At 33.3% G+C, this 27023-nt stretch overlaps 3 protein-coding genes across 4 annotated transcripts; 1 reads left to right on the forward strand and 2 right to left on the reverse strand.

The window, feature by feature from the left end:
* The first annotated feature begins 1588 nt into the window (after nt 1-1588).
* LOC106717084 (D-3-phosphoglycerate dehydrogenase) lies at nt 1589-6062 on the forward strand. The gene is made up of 8 exons (XM_014510793.2): nt 1589-1748; nt 2313-2453; nt 2634-2785; nt 3247-3466; nt 3719-3851; nt 4752-4867; nt 5214-5316; nt 5875-6062. Exons 2-8 carry the CDS (start codon nt 2319-2321, stop codon nt 5997-5999), a joined length of 984 nt encoding a protein of 327 aa, XP_014366279.2. The 5' UTR covers nt 1589-1748; nt 2313-2318; the 3' UTR covers nt 6000-6062.
* A 1050-nt stretch (nt 6063-7112) lies between these two features.
* LOC106716975 (D-3-phosphoglycerate dehydrogenase) lies at nt 7113-8794 on the reverse strand. The gene is made up of 6 exons (XM_045686108.1): nt 8660-8794; nt 8382-8533; nt 8028-8247; nt 7673-7801; nt 7395-7527; nt 7113-7294 (listed from the first exon to the last, which is right to left on the reverse strand). Exons 1-6 carry the CDS (start codon nt 8792-8794, stop codon nt 7113-7115), a joined length of 951 nt encoding a protein of 316 aa, XP_045542064.1.
* A 4126-nt stretch (nt 8795-12920) lies between these two features.
* LOC106717135 lies at nt 12921-23607 on the reverse strand. 2 transcript variants are annotated; one of them, XM_014510857.2, is made up of 6 exons: nt 23427-23606; nt 19360-19510; nt 14666-14846; nt 14054-14119; nt 13246-13347; nt 12921-13042 (listed from the first exon to the last, which is right to left on the reverse strand). In XM_014510857.2, exons 1-6 carry the CDS (start codon nt 23441-23443, stop codon nt 12942-12944), a joined length of 618 nt encoding a protein of 205 aa, XP_014366343.2. In that variant the 5' UTR covers nt 23444-23606; the 3' UTR covers nt 12921-12941. The 2 variants fall into 2 exon arrangements, with proteins under 2 accessions (XP_014366343.2, XP_014366344.2); XM_014510858.2 differs by lacking the exon at nt 14054-14119 and having other exon boundaries at nt 23427-23607.
* Between the last annotated feature and the right edge of the window lie 3416 nt (nt 23608-27023).

Raw genomic sequence — 27023 nt, forward strand, 5'->3', positions numbered from 1 at the left:
CCTTGAACTATGTTTATGACAAAACGTTTCATAAGATTTAAATAGGATTGCCGGACTTATATTAGTTTTATAAAAACATATCAAACTATAATCGGAGACACAATACTTACTTTTATTCCAATTTAGAATTTGCATTTGACAATTGGTTTATCAACTTGTTTTGTCTCATCGCAGTTAACTTAATAAAAAAAATATATAAGAATATGAAAACAATACTTAGATTGTTTTGAAAGAATAGCAATACTGTTGACAGGATATGCAAGAATGATGCCCTCTTACAAATAATGTCGATAACATGTCTGTATGCGTCAACGTAAACAACTTCTTATCTTATTCGAGCGCCGTCCGCCGCTACTGGTTATTGCCAGTTTTTTACCTAAAACATTTCATCATGCTACCGCAATCAGTTTGGACAAGTTTATCCCCTACAAATCATCTTATGTAATTTTACATGTTAGGAAACATTTTTACTTTCATTTGATACGACACACTTAATGATGATTAAGAGAAATTATTTATAAGCAAATATATAGGTATATCAGGTACAGTTTGCAAAATATGGCATAAAGACTTTGCGATAAACCGGCATTTTATTAGAATCGAAGTAAACAAGTGAAGCATGGTAAGCATTTTACTATAGAATATTAATAAAATATGAAAATGACTATTATAATCGTTCTATTGTCGATGGATTTATCTTAAGTAGTGCAGACTTTAAATTGGATATAAATATTTTAGGGAAACACGTATTTTTTTTTCGAAATTATGAAATAAAATCAGTATAGAGCGGAAAGTTAATAAATTTCCTTACGAACACTTAAATTATAATGGTCTGTTGCAATCATCAGAAGCAAATTTTTACACCCGGGAGTGTTAAACTAGATTCGTTATCCAGTGGTCATGGATTACTCTATTCATATTGTCCAGTCTATTGAGAGCTACGACGATTGTCTTTCTATCAGATGTCACATAGCTTTACTTACTCCGTTGGTGCAGTGACCCAAAATGGGTCTTGACTTCCGACACGAAAGATCTCACATAGCTTTAGAGTAGTGTAAATTTCAAACGTATTTCAAGTACAATAACTCTGACTGGTACTATACTAAAAGAGATAATTAAAGAAAATTTACTTCTTTTTATATGCTTGATGATCTAGAAAATACTATAGGTATCAATACATATTTTAATTCATACTTTAAGTTCTAGTTCTAATAAATTAATCAGTTCTAATAACTAGACATCATGACAAAAAAATCAACGTTAAATATAACGTTACATTTTATAGCTAGTTATCAGTAGCAACGAATAATATGACCAAATATTTATACGAGTAGAGAAATTCCACTAAAAACTTAAATATAATTTGTGAATAAAACTAAGATACACATTTATCTGTTATTTTTATTCCGCTGCTGTCTACTACTTATAGTTATAGTTTTTATCGAAGATTATGTTTAGAAGGATTATAGCTCACCTAAAATTAATTTTAAAAGCTTAATCTACAATTTAATTTTATGGTTACTGGAATATACTGCATTTATTTAATATAATATGGTTACCCTACTTAGAGTATAGATGTGTGCGATTGTGATAACTTGCGCACTACCAACCAAACCGCTCCATGCAATTAGTCCATCGCCGACAGTCGCCCGAAGACCAGCGAGCCAACGACCGGCTTTTCCAAGTAATTCAATCAAGTATCGGTACGCCGACGCCGTATTGTCATCAAATCGAAGTTTTATTAAATTGTAAGTTATTAAATTATCTATTTTATTATTTTACTGGCTTGTCTTTTACAACTGATAATGTTGATTTTATTTATTAGCACAAATCACATGTAACTTTATTCCATTGAGAGGTTATTTGCGTTTCACTTTGAACTTTATGGAATCAATATACTGCGAAGCTGTGCGTGCCATCTTTGATAGATATATATCTGAATATTGAATGTGATTGTTGTCATCTGCTAGCTTTTATTGTTAATTATTAACAACATTCTGCTTCGCGTATACAATTTTAGTGTATTAAATTAAACTATACACGGAAATTATAGAATAAATATACCAAGATTTAGTCGGCAATATTTCAACAAAGTATATTACTAATGTTATAAATGCGAATGTTTAGATGAATGGATGTTTGTTAGAAGGTATATCGCGCGGACGGAGCCGAGGGCGACAGCTAGTTGATAACATACATGTTGTTTACAAGTGTATAATTTGGCTTCTGTAAAATCATTTTATGAATGCTCACAATATGTATGATTAACATTTTTAAAACACTGCAATATTTTTCTTATGACCATCCTTCAGATCTAAATGGCGCTGAATATCGGATCAGTTCTCATACTCGATGGCGTGGGACAAAATTGCGGGGAGATTTTGGCGCAAAATGGTATTTATGCTACTAATACGGTTAAAATTACCGAAGAAGAACTCCTGAGGACAGTATCTGTAAGTATTTTTCCGTCTACATTACTACATTATAATGGCGTAATATTTAGTGGTGTTTTGTTTTTGTTTATATTTAGATATCGGCTCAGGTTGAATTTTTGGTTGAATCCCAGGATAATTTGACTTGCATCGATTTCGCACAGATTTTGATACAGCTATATATTTTTATTTTATTTCTAGGTATACGATGCCTTAGTGGTACGTTCCGCTACACAAGTGACAAAAGAAGTTCTGGATGCCGGTAAAGAATTAAAGGTGGTCGCTCGCGCCGGCGCCGGCGTAGACAATATTGACGTGGGAGCCGCCGCCGACAAAGGAATCTGCGTTATCAAGTAGGTGTTACTATGGATACATTATTTTGATTTTATTTTAGCTCAGAGGATGTTACGCGTCGTGGATTCGTACTGCCGAAACACCCAGTTAAAATATACGGTCTTTGATTGTAGATGAATATTTACAGATAAGAGTTATTTATTTGTTTTAACTTGTACTTATAAAATAATTAGGAACTTTCACACAACAATTCGTTTCCTACAACTCATTAGATTATTGATTTAAATGACATATTTACAAATGAATCTGTAATTATCTAATTAGGTCCATACAATGTTAATTATGTATCTAATTGATACTGAAATTGCTTCTCCAGCCATAATTAATTGCGTGTTTTTGAATTCATTATGTAAATACCTTTTACTAGTACATTGTTCGTGTGAAATGCAGAAATCGCAGAGGTATTTGATATTAAGAAAATGTAATAGATTTATGAAAAATGTTTAATTTTATTTTTCAGTGCACCAGGCGCCAATGCTTTGAGTGCTTGTGAGATGACATGTGGTTTGATAATGACTCTTACAAGACACATAGTGCCAGCGGTAAGCGCGCTGCGCGACGGCCGCTGGGAACGATCCAAGTACACCGGAACTGAAGTCAACGGCAGGACTCTAGCCATCCTTGGTCTCGGCAGAGTCGGCAGGGAAGTTGCGGTGCGCATGCACGCTTTTGGAATGAAGGTAAGTTGTTTGACTAGTATTAGATTTAGGCTTTGGCGGTTCATGGTTAGCGAAACTGTAAGTTGTGTTTGAGTAAATACATCTATGTTTGCGAAAAGCAATCTGAATAACTTAAAAAAATATTTCATCGATTATATAGATTTTTTATTGATTCATATATTTGTTGTTATTCGACATTGGTCTTGCAATTTTGACCCGACTGACTAAGGAGAGATTCGATTTCTATTTAACAATTATTAAATTATTTGTCAGATAATCGGATACGATCCGTTTGTAACCGCGGAGCAGTGTAAGTCATTCCATTGTACCAAGATGGAGTTGGATGAAATCTGGCCGCTGGCTGAATACATCACCCTGCATACTCCGCTCATTGAATCCACGCGCAGTAAGTATCATATATACATATGTATATCATAACTTTTATCATAATTGTGCTTGTAAAGCTAGTTCAATATAAAGTTGACTTTAGTGTTCAATTATGAAACAAATAACATTTATGATGTTGCTAGCAAATTATGTCCAAATAAAAAGATAACTGCAAAGTATTACTGATCTTTTTGAGTAATAATCGGAAACTTCTTATGGTACGATGCCGAGTTTTATTTATTAAAGCATAAATTATCTTTGTATAGTTGAGTAATTGGATTGTACACAAAACATTTGAAATTATCACCATGATAAAAATGTGTTGCTACTCAACATTGATAAGTCAATAAACTTATCTTTAAGATGTTAAGCGAAATATCGGTATAATACTAAAGACAAATTCGATGTTATCGGTCATTAAATTTTTGTACAGAATGAATAAAAAATAAATAATAAAACGTTTTCAGTAAACAAGTTCGATTGATTTTCTGATATTTTAATTAATTTAAATAACTTAAATATAGGATATAGGATGGTTAACATTTCTTGAAGGAATAACAGTAGTATTTTTGTCTTTATTTTTCTGCACTTAGAATACATTCTACGAGTAGTCGGTAACTTTGTTAAAGTGTGTAATCTTTATATTTATTTACTAGCTGCCGCCCGCGACTCCGTCCGCGCGCAGTTAAAAAATGGGGGGGGGGGGGTTATGGAAAATAGATGTTGGCCGATTCTCAGACCGACTGAATATGCTCACAAAATTTCATGAGAATCGGTCTAGCCGTTTCGGAGGAGTACGGTGACGAAAACTGTGACACGAGAATTTTATATATTAGATTAACAGCTATATTTTTAAAATAATATGTAACTAATGTACTAGAATGGGTCTTTGTATACAATCAACTCTTATCGTTTACAGACTTCATCAATGCTGATGTTTTCAAACGTTGCAAGAAGGGCGTTAAGATAATAAATGTGGGCCGCGGCGGGCTTATCAACGAGAAAGACCTTTTAGATGCACTCAACTCCGGACAGGTAATTTATATGCGATTCTCTTGTTTGTGTATACTATCTACCGTTCGAAATTTAAGCGTTGTTTAATGATTTTGTTTAAATTATTCTGATGTGTTTATAATACTAATAATTTCAAATACTAGATGGCAGCGACACCAACCTTTTCAGATCTGAACAATCCCAGGCACCACTCAATCACACACACACAAACAGACATTTCAACAAAATTAGTCCGGACTAATCTACCCACTTATCTTACAAATACGTAAAAAAGTAGGTACAAAAGAAAACATATCACTTTTCTGATTAATTCACCGAAGCTTAATCTTCGTATAGTCCTTAAAGATGTAATTTTTGTACATTGCAGGTCGGTGGTGCGGCCATTGATGTATTTGAACAGGAGCCACCGACTGACCCTCTGACGTGGCAGATCATAAAGCATCCGTCTGTTATAGCAACACCCCATCTAGGTGAGTTACAGTAATGTATAGCAAATACTCAGCTTCCTAAAAACCTACGGTATATTTATATTTATATATATATAGGTATATATATTTATATTTATATAGGTACACTAAGTATATAGTTACCTATAGGTACACAATACGTTTTAGAGGATCGTTTTCTTAGCTCATTAACACAAAAACAATTGAAGAAACTATGATCTAGTTATGCTTTTGTAAAACAGCTTATGTATTACGAATTGAGTTTATTACTTAATAATATATGATAGCTGCGACTCCGTCCGCGTGGAAGTAAAAAAAAAACATAATAAGTAGTCTATGTGTTCTTCCAGACTATGATTTACATCTAAGTCAAATTTCATCAAGATCCGTTGAGCCGTCCTGGAGATACCTTCAAACAAACATCCATCCATCCATCTAAACATTAACATTTATAATATTCGTAAGAAGTAACCTCAAAATTCCATTTCTGAACACCTGTATTAAACGTTGTTCACATTTTCCGAGAAAAACTTTGCCGTATGTTTTTGTTCGGGTCAACTTATCACCTGATTATTTTTACAGGTGCGTCAACAAAAGAAGCCCAATTGCGCGTAGGACAAGAGATAGCGGAACAGCTTGTCAATCTGGCTAAGCCAGGCACCTACGCAACTCCTCTAGCTGAAGTGACCAGCATATTTAAGAAGTAAAAGCATTCGCAGCAACTTACATTCCATTTTCATTCCCTAAATATTGTCACGATTTTATATAATGTTAACTATTAGCTTCTAGTTTTATATTCTTTGCATATTTTATAATACTTTTTAGTTTTTATTTAAAAAAAATATGTAATCGAGTGGAATTATTTAAAAAAATAAAGTATCTCTCAAGAAATTGTTGTTTATATTTTAAATTTTAATTCAATAAATGTTTTTATTACATACTTTTTCATAAAATCAAAAAATAAAATAGTGCATATAAAATGAAGCAAAAAATAAATGACAAAAATTCGTGCAATATGCAATATGTTTGGGAAGCAGTTATTAGTCGTAGATTTTGTTCAGTTCAGACAGCATGGTGGAGTAAGTTCCGGGCTTCACTAAGTTAACGATCTGCTCCGCTATTTCCTTCGCCGCATGCACAGGAACGTCCGTAGTAGATGTAGCTGTGAAACATTGTTACCATTAAGGTCAATATACACGGACAGCTTCAAGCAGCAACATTTTTTAGAAGCGGTTTTACTGTCGGCACCATAACTGTCAACCTTAATTTCATAAACTATTTACTAAACGCTATCAGAACTTAGCACTGTAATAATTAATTTCGAGGGGATTTTTTAATCATGTAAAAGTCGAAATGTTTATATTACTTATAGTGAAAAATTTGCATTAAAATCAGAGAAGCCTTTTGTCACATATATTGAACCAGCGACAATAACGGGAATCTGTAGTTTCAACAAGATCTGAATGAACAATATCTCGCAGATGTAATATGCCTTTGTAGTACATATTAGTACTTTACACTTAGTACTATTTACTCACCAATATGCGGTGTTGCTATCACGGATGGATGTTCAATAAGAGACAAAGTCACCGGATCCTTTTGACGCCCCTCGAACACATCGATAGCTGCTCCACCGACCTGCAACCGTTGCAAAATAATCGTATTTATTACAAGAATATTTTGTAGGCAATATCAATAAACATCAAAAGATAAGTTCAATTTGAAAAAGAATGGCATTCAGATGTTTATCTAAACGTTTGTCTAAAGGCTTGACAGCTGGTCAAACCTGGCTTTCCTCTTCTCTCCTTTCCTTTTCTTTATCATCCCCATGCCCTTATCCCACTCGGTGAAGTCACTCCAAATCTGTTATTTACAAATGATAATACCTGTCCGGAGTTAAGAGCATCCAAGAGGTCCCTCTCATTGATAAGACCACCGCGTCCTACGTTTATTATCTTCACGCCAGTCTTGCAGCGGCGAATAACATCAGCGTTTATGAAATCTATAAATACAATTAAAGCTCAGAAAAAAAAACATACGTTACACGTTTGTGATATTGAAATAATTGTTGTAAGGTAAGCACTACTCTATTATATACTTACTGCGAGTAGGTTGAAGGAGAGGCGAATGGATGTCTAGCCACTGCTGGAATGCAGGTTGTTCTTCTTGGGTCATTTTCGATATGTAGTACTGTTCACATTGCTCCTCAGTTGCAAACGGATCGAAGCCAATTATCTGAAATAATAATATTAACCAGTGAAATTATTTTTCCAGCCTAACTCACGGTATTCATCAATGACATTAAATCCCACAAAAAATTTCACACATTAATTTGTTGAATTATTAATACGATCTTCGTAAATCAAAGTTATTTACGTACCGAATAGAGTACGTAATCACCTAGTAACACAATATAATCTGCGATAGGCCAAATTTCATTTAGATCCATTATCATAGTGCAGAACTCGTTGTTGTGTGTAGCGGCTAGCAGCGGGTCAAAACCCACTACCTACAAAAATTAACAAGACATTTTATAATTCAATTGATTTTAAAGACCAATGCATTCCTTTTAAACGATCGTATAAAAATAATGAAATGCTATAATTCTAATTATCCATGGTCGTCGGATCAATAAACATTTGGCGATCCGCTGATTATTTGCCTGTTTTTCTTCTCTTAAAAAAAGTTCCGATATGGAGAGGAATTATGAATATTTTTATATTTAATTCTGTTACCTTCATACCGAAAGCGCTCATCCGACTAGCGACTCCCTTACCAACTCTGCCACAGCCAATGATAGCAACGGTACGGTCTTTAAGCTCAGTGCCTTTGAATGAGCCATAGTTCCAAAGACCCTTAGAAAAAGCGGTCCTGGCAGGTCGCATGTGTTTCGCCACAGCCAATAACAATCCACAAATCAACTCACAAGCACTAATTACATTTGAGTTCGGAGCACTGAAAGTACATTCGAGGATGTACCTATATATTCGTCTCTATTGTTAATTTAAATAAATCAATATTTGTATAAACATTCCATATTGTCCGTTTACGCTAGAAATTTCAATGTGATTAATGTAATAGGTACTTACTTGATAACACTAACGCCCCTGTGGCTAGCTGCCTCCACGTCGATTTGGCCATAACCAGGGCTCGCGAGTGCGACTACCTTTAAACGAAACGCAGCTGCAACAATTTCTTTAGTGACTAAAGTGTCGGGTCGCACCACTATTGCGTCGTAAGCCTGGAATTTTTTGAATTAATTTTGTTATTTTTCTACAAATATGCGGATATTTGTACAACCTCAATCACAATATTACGATCTCCATATAAAATAATGTAAAGGGCAAGTATATAAAATAACACTTACATATAAATCATTTAACAAGTCCTTCCTTAAGATGTCCGGCCTGGAAATGGTTTGAATACCGTGGAAATTCAGAATATTAGTACAACTCTCACCTATGCCATCCAGCACCAGAACCAATTTGATATCCACCACCATTTTGAACCTGAAAACGAATTATAATAAAAACTTGATCATTCAATATGCGAGCTATTTATTTTATAGCTTTTATTTAAAGCTTAATAAAATCTAAGAATATTTATGTTACGATGAAGATTAAAATGAATGAAAACATTTCTTTGTATGGTTGTCAAATATTTTGTGATCCTAAACCTGTGATCAGATTGTGATTCAAAATTAAAAATATGATCTGAAGGGATGCCCAGAATGTATTTTAAATATAAATTAGAGTTATATCTTTATGGGATACATAATTTGAAATATTAGCCTTTTTGTATTTAAAAATAAAAGATCGAAGATGGCAGCATCTTACACCCCGAATAAAAACATACTAACGCAATTTTGTGACGGATGAACTTTGTAAGAATTTGTATAATCATTTAAGAAAATAATCAGTAATTTAAAAATATAAAAAAGGCAAATCGAAACTTACAATGGAAATTTTTAACAATGAAGAAAAAAACCACACTGACTTATATAACTTCTAATTGTGAACTAATAATTACTTTGTTGGTCAGTAGGTAATATACAAATCGTCCCACGGGTTCCAAGTTGAATATATACAATTATTTCCACCGTTGCAAATCCTCGCTTCATAAGTGATATCTCAAATTTCAAGTAACGAAGCTCATTTATTTAAAAGTGTCTATTTACCGTAGGAAAGTAATAAAAGCATGAATCTCACACTGTTATCCGAAATATTTATAGTTATTTTTATATTTGTCATAAATACTTGATGACATCCATTTCTAAATGTTTTTGTTTCTTACCGGTTATGCTTTCTAATTTAAGTTTCGTTATGGGTAAGTATACTTTTGTTGCAAGTTTATCAAAATCTAGTGTTGCTTATGTCCATTGCCGTCGATAAATCACTTCGGTGTTCCCGCCACTAGAATGCCAAGAAAAAACTGGACCATCACATTGTTAGATAACAGCACCGTAGTCTATTTTTAGGATACCGTACCACGAAAGAAAAAACGGAACCCTTATAGGATCACTTTTTTCCGATCGTCTATCTGTCAAGACCCTTTTTCTCAGGAACGAATGGAGGTATCAAGTTGGCATTATAGCAAATACTCAGATGCACTGTCACTTGGAGCTGTGAAAAAATCTAACTTCTAAGTTAACGCAATCAAAAGATACAGACGATTATCTTATATTAAACCTACCGGGCATATCCCTTGAACTCGGAATCTTGAAATTTGGTACAGCGTGGTGGTAGCAAATATCGCAGTCAAAAGAGAAATGTTGAAAATCGTAAATTTTTAGCTATATACAGATTTGTACGGAACACTCGGTGCGCGAGTCCGACTCGCACTTGGCTGGTTTTTTCATACTTTTTTAGAACAATGTAATGCGATGTCTGTTCGATCCAAACATTTATGCTTTCTCTTCATTTGCAAGGTCAGTTCGCGTCATCTCAGATTCAATCCGCCATCTCCATATTAAAACGCAGACGACGCGGACGTCGCAACTTGATTATCTTGAATTTCAACTTGAGAAAAACAACCGAATAGATCCTCGTGATTGATGCAATATTTTCATAAAAAAGACTCAAATAAACTTTTATAAATAATCAATTACCTTGTATGTTAACTTACTTGCATATCTTATGAGCATTCACTATCCTTCTACAGTATCATCTAAATACCCTACCAAAGTTTCAACATTATCCGGCCAATATTAAAAAGAGAAGCATACAAAAAGTGATTTTTAATTTATAGATACTTGACCCGTGTTAAAAGTCTTCCTGTAAATTGACCCACACATTTAAATTTACAGGGAGACGTTGACACCCGGATGTTTCTACGTAAGGCTCAATGCCGCCTTTCATCGCATACTTAACTAAGGCTAGCAACTAACATCTACGAGTATTTTACAAGCATCTAATTAAATTTTCTTAAGTTCCTTAGCGCCACAATCCGTCTTAAAATGGAAATAACAAATCGTGATGCATCAATGCAGGGTAATTTTTACTGTTACACATTGTATAGAAATTTTTATTACTTTACGAGTACTACAATTATTATTATTGTCCATATTCTAAAAAAATGTCTTTGCTGTTTTATGCATTTATGTAAATAAAGAGAAAAATTAACTGTTTTTTTGATGTTATGTTGAATTGAAGTTTGATTTAGAAGGAAATAATGTATCTGTGTAATTTAAGTTGTAGAATGCGCTTGCGTAATTAGAGCAATGAATGAATTCTTACCGTACGTTGTATAATTAATAAAAAGTAACATTTCATACTAGACAATACACAATTAATATGGTAATTATGAAATTTTATGCTAATTATGTAAATACAAAAATGGTATGTTAGTTTACTGTTATGGAGTGAACTTGTTTTATATTTCACAGAAGTTATTTGCATGCAATAACAATCTGGTTTAGATGTAATTCAATCAGTAGTGCTGATTGTTAACTTGATATTAAATTATTTATCATTAACTGAATTATTTTACTGTTGGACATTTATGTAACAACCTTGGCATTTTCAATTCTACGTAAGTAGAATCATCCGAATAAAAACATTGCAATCAAAAGTTTGGTCCTCGTGGTAAATGTCGGTAAATGGACTTTACGATTTTAGGTGTTACTATGGCCCTTAGTATCCTCGTTAAAACATTTTTTACACCTTTTACTTAATTACAACTTACGTGGAAATGCATGGAAATAAGGTGTAAAAACATACAGCGATATTGTAAAGAAGAGTCAGCATGAAGCAACGCGAAACAGTCAGTACCAAACTAGTAATTAAACAGTAAACAAAAAGTACTAAAACTCTCATTATATCTACCAAAGGAAAGACAACATCCAAAAAAAGACTGTCAGATTTTTGTTTGAATCAAAGTTCGATTTACAATCGTATACATGATCATATACGGAATTGTGGATGTATGTGTCAAAACAGGCTACTCCGGTTCATTGCGCTGCACTGAAAAGCGTTTATAGTATTAACAAGTATTCCGCAAGGTTCTCGCATGCTCTTGTTGCTCCCCGAGTGGACCTTGACATCTTATTCGAAACGTTTTATTATCAAAACACCTTTCATATTCAAGAATACTCCAGATATGATAAAGATCAGTTCCTATTTAGTTTTTAATCTCATCACAAGAATAAAATTAAGAACATACAACTAAAACTTATATTTTTGCCTGATTAAAATGAGAAATAAAAAAATTACATACTACATTTAATATGCCACTAAACTACTGTATCAATTTTAAAAATTCTTTCACTGTTGGGTAGCTACACTATCCCCGAGTGATATCGTACTCTTACTAATATTAAAAAGTTTAGATGGATGGATGGATGTTTGTTACAAGGTATCTAAACGGCTCAACGGATCTCGCTGAAATTTGGCACAGATGTATAAAATTTTCTGGAAGAAAACGGGCGACTGAGTCGCGGGCGACAGCTAGTAGGCTTTATTTATTACTAGATTATTTTACTATATCTACATCTACATCTGCTATATTTCTATAAATCAATAGATAATTCTTATATTACTTCCGTAGATGACTAAATGTGTCAGGAAATAATTAAGTAGCATATGAACTTGGCAAGGCACATTACCTACGCCACACCCCTCGAGGTGACCCACGTTCTTACAAAGTGAACGTCGTAACGTCAGCAGTGAACGTTTCAAGAATGTACTTGAGCTGTACAGAGGTCTGCGACTCCACCAGTTTTAATATTATAATGATACTCGTATTTTACGGACAACAAATTTTCCGAACATTTTTTTATTTATTTATTTATAATGTAATGTAGAAAGGCTTAGTAAACTGAATCAATTAGGACCAAAAAAAATCACCGCTGATCAGAATTCTCGCCAAACTACCGTACATTACCGATATTGGCCATACGATGTATATGTTACGGACTGCAAGGATTTTAAGTTGCCAAAGAAATCATAAACCAAAAAACGCAGTAAATATTTCTACATTTATTTAAAAAATACTTATGACATAATTTACAATATAGTAGAGATAAAATGAATTCTAATCGGCCTTTGCGGTTAACGGCCAAAATTCAAGGTAAATAGGATGGCGTGACTGAGGAATGGTACAGGATGAGGATGGGAAGACAAGACAAGGGACTGCTTATATTAAATGTTTAGTTAATTCCCCCTTCCCCTAGAGAACGTCCTGCCAGTTCTCGCGGGAGGGGCGGCGTCATTCTGTTCCTCCGGTTCGGCATCTTGGAATGATCTCGATGACGCTGTGGAGTTATATTTAAATTAGAATACACTATTATTTAATATAATTATCGTGGGGAATTGTTATTTATTCGGAAATGAGATTATATTACACCGGCCATCAGAATTAATGTACAACATGCAATTTGTGAGCTTTCAAAAATAAAAATAAAAACATTCTTAAAATCAATTGTTCATTTAAATGTCTTATGAAGTCTAAACTTACGTCGTCCAAAACGACCTCTGCTAGGCTTAGATGGCGCGGGCGGCGCGGGAGGTGCGTCTTCAACATTTGTTTCCCGTGTAGCTGTGTTGAAGCGTTTCTTATCTAAAACATAAGACACTATGGTTTATATTTGAAGAGATACAAGTTTTCTTACTTAGATATCTTTCAGAGATTAAGCAAGAGCTGTATTTGGGTGATATCTTATGAATTAAAAAGCTTGTGTGCCTTATCTACGCAGAGCCATTAAAGCATTCGTCTTTATATGTGTCTCTTTGTTTCAATAAACTACGTATATAAATATTTGTGAGAAGAGTGATATAGAGAAAGATAAGAGGAAGAATGTGTCTAAAAAGAATAACTAAGTATACCACAGCATGTTAAATAATATTCCCATTTGTCACTCACATTCTGCGTAAACACTTATAATTTATCAGTTGAACATTTCACCCGACAAGAGGTCATTTTATGTTGCTGGATCATGATTATCTTTGCGGTTTATACAGACCTATCAAACTCAAGGTTGAATCGGTTACAAATTTAACCGCTTTATACAATCCCAACGGTGGTTACGACAATAGAGTAATATACCATGAAAAGGCAATTAAATTTATTAGTAGAAATGTCGAGGTTTATTAATTTTTCGATAACCATTTACATTTGTCGCAGTACATTACTCTCTCCCATACCAACCGTTACCTCACAGGAGTAGTCGTTACACACCATCATTCACACAATCCATCCATACTCTGTCCCTTTTCTTTCCTTTAAGATTATTTTTTTTCTTCAGTTCTATCTTTTGTTAACTTACTGTAACTAGATTTGGATGCAGCATCTACACCATCTACACTGGACGAAGATTGCCCATTGATTTTAGCTGATGAAAAAAGGAAATCATTATTAGTTATGTACATAATACTATGGCAAAAATAAACGAAACTACTACTAGGCAATCGATGGCCCTACAAATCAATAATGACTATTAACTGACTACTAAGAAAAAAAAGTTACGTAGCCTACAAAGACCTTATTGCACTGATACTAAGATGATAAATTTGTAAAAGCATATTCGCACCATTTATTTTCCCACTTTATTTCATAAAAAGAACATCCCTTGTTGTCTACTTGTATATTTTTGGTAATTCAAAAATATGTTCAACATAAAATGTAAACTTCTTTTATAAAATAAAAAGGAAAATGAAATGTTCCTAATTTGCAATGAACACCGCTAGTCAGAGGATAACGACAGAGAAGATAGTTAGATAAATAAAAGGAAACGAGAAACAGTTGACAATTAAGCGTAGGCAATTGGGGATACATTGAATAAATAAATATTAACCGCATCAGTTGGCACGTCGAATAAAACAGTACTGATGTTCCCGATGTGCCAAATCAAATGCCATATTACAATATTTAAGGTCACCTTCAGCGACTTGCGCTCGTCGTCTCTTCAACGCTTCGAGCAGGTCTGTATTGCTGCGGAATGGTCGGACTCCGCCTGTGACAAGCTTCTTGCCTTCAGTGGACGAAGGCGGAGCTTCCGTTGAGGGCTCCTGTGCATCTTCTTCTGCGTATTCAGCATCGTCCTCGTATTCAACATCATCCTAAAAAGAAACATAAAAATGTAAATATGAAAAATTTCCAGGAATGCTTTTTATGGTATCTTCTTCTCTGCTAATTTTATTATTCTAACGAAATGGTTAACGAAAAGTGTGCGTTAGTTAGATCGGATCCAAGGGCCAATAATTGTTACTCAAATGTATGCATTCTTCCAAATAGAGAAACTTCGAGTATAGTATTCACAAAGCAAATACTAAAAAATAAACTAAAGTCATACGGTTACACAGAAGCACAGCGATAGTGTAAATTTACTTGAAATTTTGCTCAAGATTCCTCAAATCATCAACTAATAGTATCAATTACTATAAGGAATTAAAAATGTGCGCTGTTTGCTCTTGTAATATTGTAATAAGGAATTCGACAATTTTGGGTTTAATTATTAGTAAATATTATGATCATGAATAAACATTAATGTAAATATAAAGTAAAAACCTGATCGTCACATTGACCTTTAAATCATATAACAATTCCAACATGAAATAAAGGTTAAAGTAATTAAAAGTCTATAAGCAACTCAATCTCGGCGTGACATTATGCAACGTTTCTAAAAAAATCTAATCCCATTTGTCCTAACCATAAAAGTAACTTAAACTTCTGAAATTTGATTAACCTATTTTGGTTGATTTTTCTCATATTCCATTGGGACCTTTGTAAATAAAACGTGAACCGTTAAAATTCTTAAAGGTCGAGGCTTCAATATTTAAAACGTACTAAAACATGAGTTTTTGTGAGATTATTCAGAAATTCCGATATAAATTATATAATATTATGCCATATTACATAATACACTCTCATGAAGACGACATCAAAAGGTTATTACGGGAATCGTTTATATAAATTAAGCGCGCTACAAAACAGACGATATGGTTGTGAAGAAATCGCACGTATCATATTGCAGTACTGGCTATAAATTATCCTTACTCTGTCGTAATATATTCCTCATACCGGTTCTCTTTCTGTTACATGCACAATGCACTCATGCGCTAAAATGAATAAAAAAGAACAATTCTTTACTTTTACACCTACACGACTGGTTTCATCCCTTATGACATTTGAATCTTTAAAAGCGTTGTTTAATTTTGTTTTATAATGATAATATAATGTAACAGCAAACAACACTATACATAATTTACCGAACATTATTATTTATATAAGGCAGTCAATCCCAATTTTGTTAAACTGAGAAAGCAAAACAAGCCTTAAAAGTAAAACAAAAGACATCATTTTACTTCAATAAAATGATAGCTACTTCCTTCAGATTATTTCACGATATAGTACTCGCAAAGTTGTATATTTGAAATCTTTTCAAGGCTTAATTGGCCTTCATGCATAAACATTCTCATGCACATTCCGTTGCCTGTCGCTATATTTTCTTCACGTAACCAGTTCAGTCTTAATATATACGTAATCCTTACGATTACCGATAGAAATGTCACTTAAGAAAGGGAGCTCGTGTAGAGGTCATCGGCGAAGGTAAACCGATCATCCGCCTCGAGCTACACTCGCCTTGAACCACATGATACATCTTTTCAATGAACAGTTTTCCCGCCTTTCTGGATGTCTCATGCAGCCAATAGTAACCATGACAGCAGACAGTCTTTCTTTTAATTTAATTTCTTATATTTAAGAATCTCAAATGGCACATGCTATTGTACATTTTTAAATTAAATACGAATATTTCCGTATTTTTACAGTGGAAGGGTATACAATTTTATACAAATACTTAAACGCGAAATATCTAATAATAATTTGTGCAAACATCACACTGCGACGTAACGTATTTCGATATAATTAGTAATGATGAAATTTAGCAACAAGCGGTGTCGCTATTGACCCAAAAATGCGCCAACAACTTGTAATTAAGATTTATAGATTAGTTGTAATAACGGTTACTTCAATTACTTCCAAAATATGTTGTTAATATATATTTATTAATTAAAATACAAGCATAATATCATATAATGTTTATGGTGATAACAATAATGAATTGCCTGTTCGTATGATATTTAAAAACAATGTAAATAGACAATATAAATAGCATAAAGTATATAAGATTGTTGTAACACAATTTCACAAATTGATGATAGCTATTCACTTCCCATTACGAATATTAATTTCTATTAATTACGTTTATTCTTAAATAAAGTAAACCATTATTATTGAAGTATTCTTACATTTTTTTTTATTACACAAACAGTATCGCCCTTGTCAAACCGGAATACCATAAGCGTACTAGAAAGGAGATTTTATCATTTCCTAGTACTCTACGTTAATGCATTAATGAAATTTAAATTTATATATAAAAAGAATCATATAGATATAGTACATTTATAGAATTTCTTTTAAAACGTACGAGTAATAGCTGTTTTGCGATGCAATTCCAAAAATACATAAAACCAAGTACACAATAATTTTCAATTTATTTTTAGTGCAGAACCTTCTCTGGCGTTTTCTGTTAAATACCAGCCTTACTTTTATATGGAAACTAACTGTCGCCCGCGACTCGGTCCGCGCGGAATTGAAAAAATTTGTAATAAGTAGCCTATGTGTTCATCCAGATGTATGTCCTATATCTGTGTCAAATTTCATCAAGATCCGTTGAACGTTTCTGGAGATACCTTCAAACAAACATCCATCCATTCATCCATCTAAATATTCGCATTTATAATATTAAGTAAGATTAGTAAGATATACTCGTAATTATGTAGAAAATATTACCATCAATTCTTGTTGATAGTGTGTATTGCGATATTAGTTACATTGCAAAATTCAAAATTAATTAGTCTTTCAGTGTGTTTAAGTTATTTTTAATTATTTACCTATTGATAGGGTTAATAAATTGACTTATAGTTATTTATCTACTTTTTGTAGCTAAATAAGATACAAGTAGTAACATTCCAATTTAGATTTCTGTTTGCATGACTGGTTCGTATTCGCATCGTTTGTGGTTAGAGGTTAAGAAATATTATTGCAAAGTGTTACGCAAAGCAGATAAATTTCTACAATTGTATGTTCTGAGATATCTGCCCAATTTGAGATTCACTCCAAACAAAGCTTGATTATGCAAGTTGCATGTTATGTGTGACGAAAAAAGAACAAAGCATATGAAAATGTTTAGACATACGAAGTAATAGGAAAGTCCTCGGCCGCGTGAGAATGCGGAATCTTTTAAGAGTCACGATCTCTCGGCGGAGGTTTACTTTACCGCTTTTTATAAACTATCTTTTAATTGACCTGAGCAAAGCAGTAACAAACATCAATGGAGATAAAAAAAAATACATAGCGACTACAAATTAGCATAAAGATACTTTGATATATTTTTTACTGCTACGAATTATATTTACTTACAAACAATAATGCATAAATGTTAAACTACTACTGTAGTAAGTAAGTAGTCAGTAGACTACTTCAAACATATATTACTCGTATTATAATATTATAATTCTTATCCAATCGAGATTATTGTTTTTTTTTATTTTAGTTCGTTTTTAATTTCCCACAGAACCCACAGTTTAGAATACAATATAATTTATTCCATAAAATGTCTTCGAGAAAATTGCTAAAATTAGGGATGGCGACAGGTGGCGACCGATCGTGAAAATTGAGTCAAAACATTAAAGTTTACAAATTCTCGTGCGCCAACCCCACCGACACACGACCCTGTAAATAGTGTGATAAGACCAGGGCAATAAATATAAAGAATTGCTAAAAATGCGTGGTAGTTCTAAATATTTGAATTCCATTAAGTTACTACTTAACTCCTTTAACAATGAATGTAGTACTTCCGGTAAGTTAGTTTATTATTGCATACGAAATATAAGCGGACGTATTGGACCGATAAGGTATGGTCATAGGCCTGCTCTTGAAACCAGTTCTAATGGCGGTTGTAATATTGCAATAATATCAGTGTCTTACTTTTGGACCGAATCATATTAGAATTCGAAACTAGAACGTAATCGTGAAACTTTAAGGCCGCAATCGTTGGAAGGTAGAGCGTATATGTACGTGGAATAATTGTCTTTCTATCACAATGTGTATCACATTTAACATGCAACGCTATGTGCCCCAGTTACTTTCAGTAGAAATTCTTACTGATTTCGTATGTATGTAAAGATAATATTGAGGGAACCTTGTTAAAGGTAAACATAACATTGTAAGTAATTGAATTTTGAAGGATCAGTTACAAAAGACAATTCTTCTTAGAAAGTGGTTTACGACCATTCTGAACATTCAGTCTAATACTTACTGGATTTGAACTTGAACTACCTACATTGTTATTGTATTACACTGTGTTTAGATAGCAGTAAGACTTGTATTAAGCTATGGCGCCTTTTAATTGAAACTGCATTTTTGGTATCCGTTACGTTGGTAACAGTTTGTTTCCATTGCCATTATTGTTATCTCCGTCATTGTCTCTGATAAAATTAAGAAACATTATTTTTTGTGTGAATGTTTCTGCTGTGGAAATGTACAGTTGAAGTAATTCGATCTTATTACCTGTGGCGCAGGTGTAGTGGTGGTTGTGGTAGCTTTGCCCTTGGTGAGCAAGCCTCGCTTGAGCAGGCCGCGAGAGGGCGCCGCCCGCGCTTCACTCTCGTCCTGGGCCCGTGCAGATGCCTGCCACGCCAAACACATCAAAAGAACGATGCTGAAATTAGGAAAACATGTTTTTTAATGACCAGAAATCTACGCACATATAGGTAGAATGTATAACTATACTGGAAAATTAAAAACAAAAGATAAGCTCAGCCATGTCCGGTGAAAACAAATAGTATATTGTAAAATTTTCTTCTCATCGTGTATATTAATAGGAACGATGTTCCGTATTAAAAATGTTTTGAACATAGATAAACGTTTAAATCTTAATTTATTACCAGAATACTTCTAATCATTTTGGTATATGTTTGACTGGGAAGAATTATAGGCCTACCTTTACAGTTACATATGTCATTTTCTTTATATCATATACTTATATTGTGGTTGTGTGGAAATATCCGAATGAATAACGTAAATATTGAACACATTGTCAAGTATGTTTAAAGACATAGCCTCAAATATATTAAGTAGATACACTAATGCAAATAATATTAATCGGCTCTCTGATTTTGAGTACACGTTTTAAGTTTTTGCGAGCTTTGTCCTTGCACGTCCAACCTTTATGTATTGACGCAGTCACATATCTGCCGGCCGAAGTAACATTACAACGAAATCACGATAAATGGTAAAACAAGTAACTTAAAAGGCAATATGTTAAAGCACTATTCACGTCATGGACATGGTTACGACGTAAAAAAAACTTTAATATAGCCCAAGTGGTAATATAAAGGTTAGTTTAATGTCAAAGTTTATATTGCATATGCAACAATAGTTATATAATATTTTTATAATTCATCATCCACAATAAAACTTTACATTTAAAACTACTTCCTGATTAACTTTTATGTCTTATTGCCATTGAATATAGGCCAAATAGTTCAATGGCATTTAATGTCATTTGAGAGTGGCATGCCGAGGTTGGGCGAATGCCGTGTACGGAGGTGGACTGGTACAACTACGACATTCAACGGCCGGTAAACAGATACACAAGTGTGAACATTTCTCTGCACCTAATGATAAGTATCAACGTCTCACAGAACATCGATTGTTGAGTAATAGATCAACTCCAGAGTAAGGTCGAATGAATGATTAGCAGATTCCGCATCCGCTTCCTATTGTACCTACTTTATAGCCTCATCCAACTTTCTATTTTTTATATAATAAGTCACAAAGTCACGAAATGTTTTGTATGAAATATGTTTAATCTATACGTGTACAAATTATACGCTTCTAGCAAATCATTCTTGATAGATGTTTAGTCATTTTATTTAGACATAGATTAGTGGTAGTTTATTTTGTTATGTTTGATATGTCCTCTTCAGTATGCAGCGCAGGTCCCTCGAATATGTTTATGTCTCAAGTCACGTCAGAAAAAGTGCAGCTTTCTACGATCGCGATATTCAATGTTAACTCTATACGCTTAGAAGCTTTCATAATTATTTTATTCACTTTAAGTCCGTAGTAATAATTACTAGAAGGAACAAGAAGTAAAGATGGCCTTGTGACAAAATGCGGCCGCCTGTCGTAGTGATTGTACAGCCCTTGGACTGTGACGAGCAGGCAAGGCGAAGCAATCAATTGAATTCCTTAAAATTATCAACTAGGTCCACTTATAGCCAGACAAGCATCGAGTTGGCCTCTGTCTTAACAATTACCGCTGTGAAATTACATATATCTGATTGAAATATCCCACGAGAAGCGTTCTAAACTATCTTCCCACAACACAAAGGTTACAATTAAAGTTAGGCAAAGAAGTAAAATTGCACAAACAACTTTAAAACATATCTAATCTTGCTCAATGAAAAGTTATTGTAGACGAAGATTTTAACATTATATAAGTATGAATTAGGTGCGAAAGAAACTTTGAAATATAGAATGTATGCAAGTCCCTGCATCGTACATACATCGGCAAATGTCAATAGTTTAGTTGCACAACAGTGTTTTATTGCCAAATGGTTATGTTCGTAAAGTTTGAGTTGAGTAAGTGGTAAGTATTATTGGACATCTTTATCCAGTTACGCTTGCGGATTACATACTCCCTATTGATCTTTATTTATACGATACATAATTTCAACATTATTTTACGATTTTTCACCTTTGAGTTGTATCGAATTATGTGGTCTTTCAATGAACAACTGTTGAATGTTGGTTTAATCCTTTTAAAAAGTTTTGATAAACAATAACAAATCAATAACATTAATTAATTAATTTTTAAATTCTTCAGAAGGAACGAAGTTAGAATCATTTCGAATAGTCAACAATCCGACGTAAGCAAAATATTTGTTTAAGTTACATGCTCATAGAATAATATATAAAAAGATATTATATTGTGCGTACAGTTCAAGTGCTAATGAAATTATAAAGATCTAAAACTCATCCAAGAATGTGGATCTAAACAACTTTAACATATAAAAACTTTCAGTATATTATACTCATAGTTTTTGTGAAAAGATTATTCAAAGTATTAATTGATCTCTCAGGTGGTTTATAAATTATTTTTAATGTAATAGTAACTTCATAAAATATTTAATATTAAATAGTATTAATTATTTTACTTATCTTCGAAGTTTTAACATTATTGATTATCTGTGTTAATTTAGAATATTCAAACATTCGATTTGATTTTATTAATTACACAAACAAGTAATTTGACTTAAAAAGTTGTATAGATTTGTATTTTTATCTATATATATAAAAGAAAGTCGTGTTAGTTACACCATTTATAACATAAGAACGGCTGAACCGATTTGACTGAAAATTGGTGGGCAGGTAGCTTAGAACCAGGAAAAGGACATAGGATAATTTTTACCCCGTTTTATATTTTGTATTTCGCGCGGACGGAGTCGCGGGTAAAAGCTAGTATTTTATATTAAGCATATTATACATGTGATAGATTGTATCTATCTTATTATGTCTATAAAATGTACACTTTGATCTTATCAAAGTGTTTACGTAACATGGTTTACATTAACTTATTGAAAGCTCAGAGTTTGCTCGTAACTGTGACTGTTCATCCTACATAACGACGATTGCCTAATCGTAGGTCGCGGATCTAACTTTCAACATGGGACGGTGTAAGCGAGGAAACCGGTTCGCAGTTTCGCTCAATTAGTTTGAAAATTAATTGGTTCGGTGCACTAGGTCAAGCTGTGACTGGCTATAATGAGGTTTATAAGTCATCACATGTGAAAGAAAAATGAATCCTATCGATCGATCAATTGTATACCATGCGATGGACATATTCGTTATTCTCCAATTAACTTCATAAATGTAATTAAAATTTAAAATTACTGATTTATTACACATTGAACAATATTCCAAATACTGCTTCATTTAAATAACTAGTTTTTCAGGATTTTAAACTAGCCTAAAACAACCAATATTAAGTAATTAAATCATAAGCTTTTTAATGCAAATGATGAATATTTAGATAATTTTCTGGTACCGGTTCAAAATTTGTTACCAGGAAATCTATATTCAACATGTGTGTTGTGTAAAATATTGATGAAATCACTTTTTATTAATTTGCATATTAATATTACGCACGACCAATCGTGACATTGTGAAAGGTTAAAACAATAAGACAAATTACTATACATTCGTACAGTATTCCTAGTCACAACACCTTTGTGTCGCCAACACCAATTCTATCCATATTAGAAAGGCAAAACACTTTTTGAGAACACTTCTTTGTTAAAACTGCACGTATCTACAAATAGGCTTTGTTTTCTAAATGTATGCTGTATACTTTAGAAATCAATGACTATTTTTATTTACGAATCATAGAAAAAAAGTCGCGAGGCGAAAAACCTTATACACAAAATTAGCAAACACCGGCACCTTCTGGACGGTTAATTGCAATATTATGACAACGCAATCGCAGTCGCTCAGCTGAGACTTGTGCAGATGTATCTACAGAATATAAAAAGCTGGGAGGTGGGTGAGATAAGTGATGTGCAGTTACTTACAAGGGGAGTATCCTCATGTTGGTGTTGGGGCCGCGCGTGTCGCAAGAGGCACTGCCGTTGGTCCTTTCTCTGCGGAGCGGTTGCGTGCAGGTCTACAGTGTACGGAGGCCACGCTTGATCTGCCGTGCCAACGCGAGCACTTTGGGTACACTCCAAGTTTCGGTGTCGCTGCACTGGTCCGCCCGCCACCCCGGCATCGTTTACCTGATTTATATGCGTAGAGGCACACATGACACCACACATACCGATCATTGTCCTCATAGCGCCGTTTGGTAATTTGTTGCCTTCCAAATAGACGAAATCCTGTTCTCTGTACACTGATTCTGACAATGACATACTAATTAAGAATTTCCAAAAATGGTTTACGAAAAATAAATGTTTTTTCTACATAGTTATTAGAGACTTGTAATATTATTTCTTTTTAATTTACACAATTGAGAATTAGAATAATTTCACTTATTTGGAAACTTAATTAACAGTTAATATTACCTATTAAATATTACTAACAAAACTAGACCCTTTTTAAGATGAAATAGTTAATCAGTTACGAGGAGATCGGCAATTCGGTCATTCGATTCAAAATGAAGATGAAACTTACACAGTTACTTAAAGCTAGTCATTTTCATTGAGGTCAAAGGTGATGATGACCCGGTAGAAAATGTGAAGTAATATCTAATCGAGCCGTCCAACCGGTGATAATGCGTAATGTACACTTGAAATTTGCCATTTTCTAACATAGGTGATTGTTCGTCACTTAGCATGCGAATTGAAAGGATTTTATTTAAAACTACGAAAGGTTCAAAATGTTTCTTTCTCTATTTAGTGAATTGAAGATGCCAAATAATTTCTTATGCAATTTAAGAAACAAGGAGATTTTAACAAGGAAAAACAAATAAACCCGCAATAAAGCTCGACGTATTGGTCCTAGCTATAAAAAAAACTTACAATAGTGTTTGTCAATCCTTTTACCAGATATTAAATAATTAATGATATTAGTCAATAAAAATTATAAGCAACCAATTATGACTATTGAAATATTTATGCGTAGGCTTCCGAAATGTGATGTTGATAAGTTAAAACAAAGCACTTTTCTAGAAGCAGTTTTGTTGATACATATTAAGGATTGACAATATCAATCACCAGCGATCAAAGGGTTAAAACACGTATTTAACTAAACAGGATATAATTTTTTTTTCAATAATAAAAGTTGTATCCTGTTTTTATGTCTATTAAATATGTACAAATACGTTGATTTCAGTAACTAATTATTTGATAATGAGAAACAAGATAACTTTCTAATAAATAATATTAGTAATGTACAAAAATTCTATTTTAGAATTGAATGGTGTTTCAGAATAACACTTTTTTTTACAATCTAAGGGTAAATTGTAAGAAACAATAAATGAAACAAAAGAAGCACTCATTCCAGTCAGTTATCAAAGTAACAATGAGAAAGCTAAAAATCTCTAAAACATAAAATTCTACGAGCCCAAGGTAAGCCTGCAGCATCATAACGTACATACATGCGCCGATGCCAGATTCAGCTGTGTCGTTTTAATTCATGTTTACAATACTAATTCCTCACGGACGACTTACAACTTACTTTTCACACTTTTAATGCCTTACGAACAAAATACTTTCTCTTTTGTTGCCTTTATATATCAACTTGCTATATTTGAAATTAATTACAAGGTCTGCTAAAAACGCATCATCCACATCGAGAAGATTTATTGCATGTAGACATGTAGTTAAGTTTCTAAATGCCATCAAAAATTAATTATAGCGAAATTTTATAGCAAATAGCCAGGTCGCGCCAAACTTCGCTGTTTGACTCATATCGCTTGTTACAAGCGATCAGACTTACAAGTAAATACATTGAGGATGCAAAATAATTTTGTAATATCGAGTTGCAGAATCACGATATGGCAAAATAAATACTCGCATGGTAATTCTTTTGACGAGTTTTGATGCCAATCAAACTTTGACACAATAGTTTCATTGTTAACGCTTACGAAAAGCGGCTCTATTATTTTTAAACCGCTAATGAGCGTGATAATAGACTTTAAATTCCCAAATTATTGTTCTATGAAGAAATACCTCTATTTAACTTTTAAAATATCACAATCAGGCTGTAAGCAAGCATATGTACGGGCGCTTTTTTTTACGCCGCGTTAAAACTCGGCGTTGGTGGTTCTCAAGCGTTCATCGCTTTAATATCACTTTTGTTTCCTTTACCCAGTGCCAGCATCCAAAATCTATATCTATATATATAAAAGAAAGTCGTGTTAGTTACACTATTTATAACTCAAGATCGGTCGAACTGATTTAGCTGAAAATTGATGGGGAGGTAGCTTAGAACTAGAAGACGGACATACATAGGAACTTTTTTTATCTTTTGTGCATTTTCTTTTATTCCGCGCGGACGGAGTCGCGGGTAAAAGCTAGTGTGTAATAAATCTCTAGTTTAGTTTACTAAATGTCTAATTCAAACAAGCACGAAAATACTGCTTATAGCCAGTCCATATATAGAGGTCAGTGATACGAACTAATGTCATCTATTTAGATGAATAAAATTGGATTGTCCGTATGTAACGTCTAAAAATACCATATTTCGTGTACGTGATGTATTTGCCTTACGTATAACGAAAACCAAACTTTCTTTCGGGTAATCCCCAAAACGGATGGCCCGATTTTAACGGGACTTTCACTGGGAGCTGATGTCTGCGGACATATAATAAAACTGACAAAACCGCGGGCGACCGCTAGTTCAAAAATAAAATTTAGTAAATATCTATTTAGAAAAATCCCGATTATATTTTTAACGAAATTCTTTGTTGCTTCGTTGGCATTCAAGTAGTATATAAAAGTATTGCCACTACAAGAAATTAGTTTCGTAGGTTTTCCGCACTGACAAGACAAAATTAAAAAATCTAATCGTGGTACAAGTAATTCGTGAATATTTAATTTTCGCCGTTTCGGCGTTGACAGTTCCAGTGATAGGAATTCACAGCAAACCAGAGACGCAAATTGCCGCCATCTTATTGTGCGAGCGAGTGATACTTATAGTAATTTACTCGAGACTGAGCGATACAGCTACATACAGCGATGGCGAGTATAAGCTATTACCAAAGAACTAACTAGACTTTATTAAGTCTTCAAAAGTATTTTTAATTTTACGACAGTCAAAGATTTAATATATTATTAGAATATTAATATCAAATCATATACAATATCAAAAAACAATAAAGTCAGTTTTTCGTCATTAGACGAAAATATACAATGAGGATATCAGAGTAACGAATTATTTTTCGTTTTAAGAAAATTGCTGTTGCCATTAACAAAAAATACATTCATAGGTTTTCAACGACATAGTGAGGTTTTTTGTTTTCCTGATCAGGTTATACAAAAAATGGTTCATGTCGTCACATTTTTTTATTTTACGCTCAAAATTATGGTTTCTAAATATTAATAAAAATATTACACAAATATTTATTAAAACATCGATTTGGAAAAATGAAAGCACAACGAAAAATTACCACAAATATTTACTATTGGCAAAACTAAGTTTTCGTTGTCAGTAAAATGTCAGTGTCGTCG

The sequence above is a fragment of the Papilio machaon genome, chromosome Z (genome assembly GCF_912999745.1).
Source record: "Papilio machaon chromosome Z, ilPapMach1.1, whole genome shotgun sequence".
Lineage (NCBI taxonomy): Eukaryota > Metazoa > Arthropoda > Insecta > Lepidoptera > Papilionidae > Papilio > Papilio machaon.